The 3,469-nt window shown below is 37.5% G+C and overlaps 1 protein-coding gene across 1 annotated transcript; it reads right to left on the bottom strand.

Moving 5' to 3' along the window:
- Positions 1 to 462: 462 nt before the first annotated feature.
- On the bottom strand, positions 463 to 3,250 carry LOC127138802 (dihydrolipoyl dehydrogenase, mitochondrial). Its single transcript, NM_001427755.1, has 2 exons — positions 2,762 to 3,250; positions 463 to 2,043 (listed from the first exon to the last, which is right to left on the bottom strand). The coding sequence occupies exons 1-2, from the start codon at positions 3,014 to 3,016 to the stop codon at positions 793 to 795; spliced, it is 1,506 nt and encodes a 501-aa protein (NP_001414684.1). The 5' UTR covers positions 3,017 to 3,250; the 3' UTR covers positions 463 to 792.
- Positions 3,251 to 3,469: the final 219 nt, after the last annotated feature.

Here is a 3,469-nt window from a genome sequence, read left to right as displayed (position 1 = left end):
TTTCAAACTCAAATTTTTAAAATTTGCCTTGAAAATGAAACTTCAACCACATACATACGAGTGTATACTATAATTTCCATTTTTTCCACCAATTTGTTAGTGGGAAACCCTGGCCTATTTCGTGATAACATTTTTTCCGCTTTGACTGCATGTGGTAGATTGAAATGAATGCTTGTGTATGAACAGAACCATATCCACTTTTTACAGTAAACAAACAAAGAATAGCTAAGTCCTTACTCCAGATACTAATACTGTTTTAAGCTAGTGTTCCTTTTGTCTTACTTGTTTCACTACCATCAGAAATTGGTAAAATAAAAATTTAACTTATTAGACTTTCACACTTAATCCCTCCAGTTTTAAGCATAGGCAATAAAAAACTGATGTTTGCTAATATTTCCTTGGCAGTGTACAACTGCACATATAGCATGACCCCTTGTGTTCAAAGTAGGAACACTTTTGATCAAAGTGAAGAGTGAAGTGGGTAGATAAAATAAATTATAGGGATCACTCAACATGTTGGTCAGAAGCTTGGGATTGAATTGTTTTCACCCAACAGTCAAAATTACAAGATTACAAGATTGCTCCTGAGAGAAGGAAAGAAAAATATTATTCAGCAACCATTAAAAACAACACAACCATTCCTCTTATTATGCATACGCATAGATGTAAATAAAGAGCTAATTTGTATAAGGAAAACCTGAATCTAAGTTTAACACACAAAGTATCTTCTCCAAGTCAAGGTAAATCCTTGGACAAAAATGAAAACAAGAGAAGAAAGAAGCAACCAGCTCTTCAAATGTGAATGGGCTTGTCATATGTTGCCATTGCAGCTTCTTTAATAGCTTCGCTCATTGTTGGATGTGCATGGCACACACGTGCTATGTCCTCACTTGATGCATCATACTGCAATGCTATGGCTGCTTCATGAATGAGTTCTCCTGCATTAGGTGCCATAATATGTACTCCCAATATTTTGTCTGTCTCCTTTTCAGCAATTATCTTGACTAGTCCTTCAGCGTTATCAATTGCCTTTGCCCTGCTATTAGCCATGAAAGGGAACTTTCCAACACGGTATTCAACTCCAGTTTCCTTAACCTGCTCCTCTGTCTTCCCTACAGATGCAACTTCAGGGTTTGTATAGACAACACCTGGTACTTTGTCATAGTCCACATGGCCAACCTTACCGGCTAAGTACTCGACACAAGCAACTCCATCTTCTTCTGCCTTGTGTGCCAACATTGGACCTGGAATCACATCTCCGATTGCATAGACACCAGAGACATTTGTTGAAAATCTTTCATTTACCAAAATCCGTCCTAACTTGTCAGTCTCAACTCCTATCTTATCCAAATTAAGTCCAGAAGTGAATGGAGTTCTACCAGCCGAAACAAGGACAACATCTGCTTCAATTATGGTCTGTTCACCGCCAGCGGATGGTTCAACAGTTAGCTTCACACCATCCCCAGAAGTATCAACTCCAACCACCTTGGTCTTCAGTTTGAATTTCATGCCTTGCTTTTCAAGAGAACGCTGAAACTGCTTCCGGATTTCTGCGTCCATGGTTGGAACAATCTCTGATGCAAACTCAACAACAGTTACCTCAGACCCAATTCGGCCCCACACTGAGCCCATTTCCAGCCCAATGTAACCTGCCCCAATAACTACAAGCTTCTTAGGGATTTCAGACAATGCGAGAGCCCCAGTCGATGATACAATTTTCTTTTCATCAATAGTGACACCGGGGAGAGATTTGACATCTGAACCAGTAGCAATAATGATATGCTTTCCCTTAACCACAGTATTTTCACCTTCAATGGTGTCTACAGAGATTTCAGACGGCGAAACAAATTTTCCATATCCTTTAACATAGGTTACCTTATTCTTCTTAAATAGGCCTTCAATACCCCGGGTAAGATTAGAAACAGCTTTATCTTTTTGTCCCATCATGGCAGCCAAGTCAATCTCCACATTTGAAACTTTAACACCATGGTTGGCAAATGAATGTTTAGCCTCATGGTACATATGCGAAGAATGCAAAAGTGCCTGAAACATGAAGGTACCACAAATGAGTGAGTAAAAGGGCTAAAAGAGAATACACATGATATCAAGAAGCCTCTTCAAACTATATATAATAAATGCGAACACAGCAACCACATTAACCAAAACCTTTGTCCATTAGTTTAACAGACGGAAGCACATCAATTCAAAAATACACGACACTATAGGTTAATACAAGTTTTTAACCATAGTAAAGGTTAAAAAAAGAGTCTTCAGGATCCCAATACCAAGTGACTCAATGGAATGTTTAGAAGAAAATGCAACCCAGTGTACAAAAATTAGCAGACATAGGCAAGCCAGACATAATTCTCTCCTCCAACCAATAATCCAGCTTAGACTTTAATTTTGATGTGGAAAATGAAATCAACACATTCACACAAGTGCATAGAACCACCAAATAAATAACAGCATATACTTGCATTGCACTCAATTCTACTAACATATAACAATGCTAATGAAAACACCAAAAGGCACAAAGATCAAAAAGGAAAAACCTATAAGAGCACCTCATCAGAATAACCTTACTTCAAAATTCCGAAAATCGAAAACAACAAAAAAGCAATTTCCAACCATAATCAATAAGCAATCCACAAATATAATACACAGCTAATAACTAGATATAACATAGAATCAAAACGAACTATTAGAAAATTGAAATCGAAATCGGAAAAAAGAACTAATAAGAAAAGAAAAATGGAGCGACCTTGGAAGGGATGCATCCAACGTTGAGACAAGTACCACCGAGGGCGCCACGCTTCTCGATGCAAGTAGTTTTGAAACCAAGCTGAGCGGCTTTAATGGCGGCGACGTAACCGCCGGGACCACCACCGATGATTACGACGTCGTTTTCATCAGATCCGGAGGCGAAAGCTCTTGACCTGAGAGAAAAAGAGTATCGGAGAGTCTCCGATGAGAGAAGAGAGTAACCCTTCCGACGAGCCAAGTTCGCCATAGCCATTTTTTCGATTCGATCACTTAACGCTAACTTTTTCTTTTTCTCAGACCTAACACACAAAACCGAAACTGAAGCTACTTTTCTTTAATATTTATAAATATATATAAATAATAAATAATGATAATAATTATTTAAGTGTCTGATTTTATGTGATTGATTCCGTTATCACTTATCAGCCCTTGGATGATGTCTTTGTGGCCTCCATTATTAGTATTTTAATCTTTTCTGGTTTTTTTCCATTCCTCCTCACAAATTCAACCTTTACTTTGTCATTTCAACTTGGACCGTTCATGTTTTTGTTATGATAATGTTTTATTTTATTTTATTTTATTCTCTACTTGCATGTGGCTGTGTTTTTTGGACCAAAAACTAATTTAATAGGAAGGGATATGAACATATTCACATCTCTTTTGCAAGCTATAGTTCAAATATTTGCTAAATTGGGTTTTGAGATTT

The sequence above is a fragment of the Lathyrus oleraceus genome, chromosome 4, assembly GCF_024323335.1.
Source record: "Lathyrus oleraceus cultivar Zhongwan6 chromosome 4, CAAS_Psat_ZW6_1.0, whole genome shotgun sequence".
Taxonomy (NCBI): Eukaryota; Viridiplantae; Streptophyta; class Magnoliopsida; order Fabales; family Fabaceae; genus Lathyrus; species Lathyrus oleraceus.
Note: the sequence above shows the minus strand (reverse complement) of the source record. Positions and strands in the feature narration are given on the sequence as shown.

Bases quoted from the DNA above. Each gene is read 5' to 3' on its own strand.
- LOC127138802 (NM_001427755.1), bottom strand. From the start codon at position 3,016: ATGGCTATGGCGAACTTGGCTCGTCGGAAGGGTTACTCTCTTCTCTCA. The intron at 2,044-2,761 runs GTCGCTCCATTT...TTCATGTTTCAG, and splicing joins TTGGATGCATCCCTTCCAAG to GCACTTTTGCATTCTTCGCA.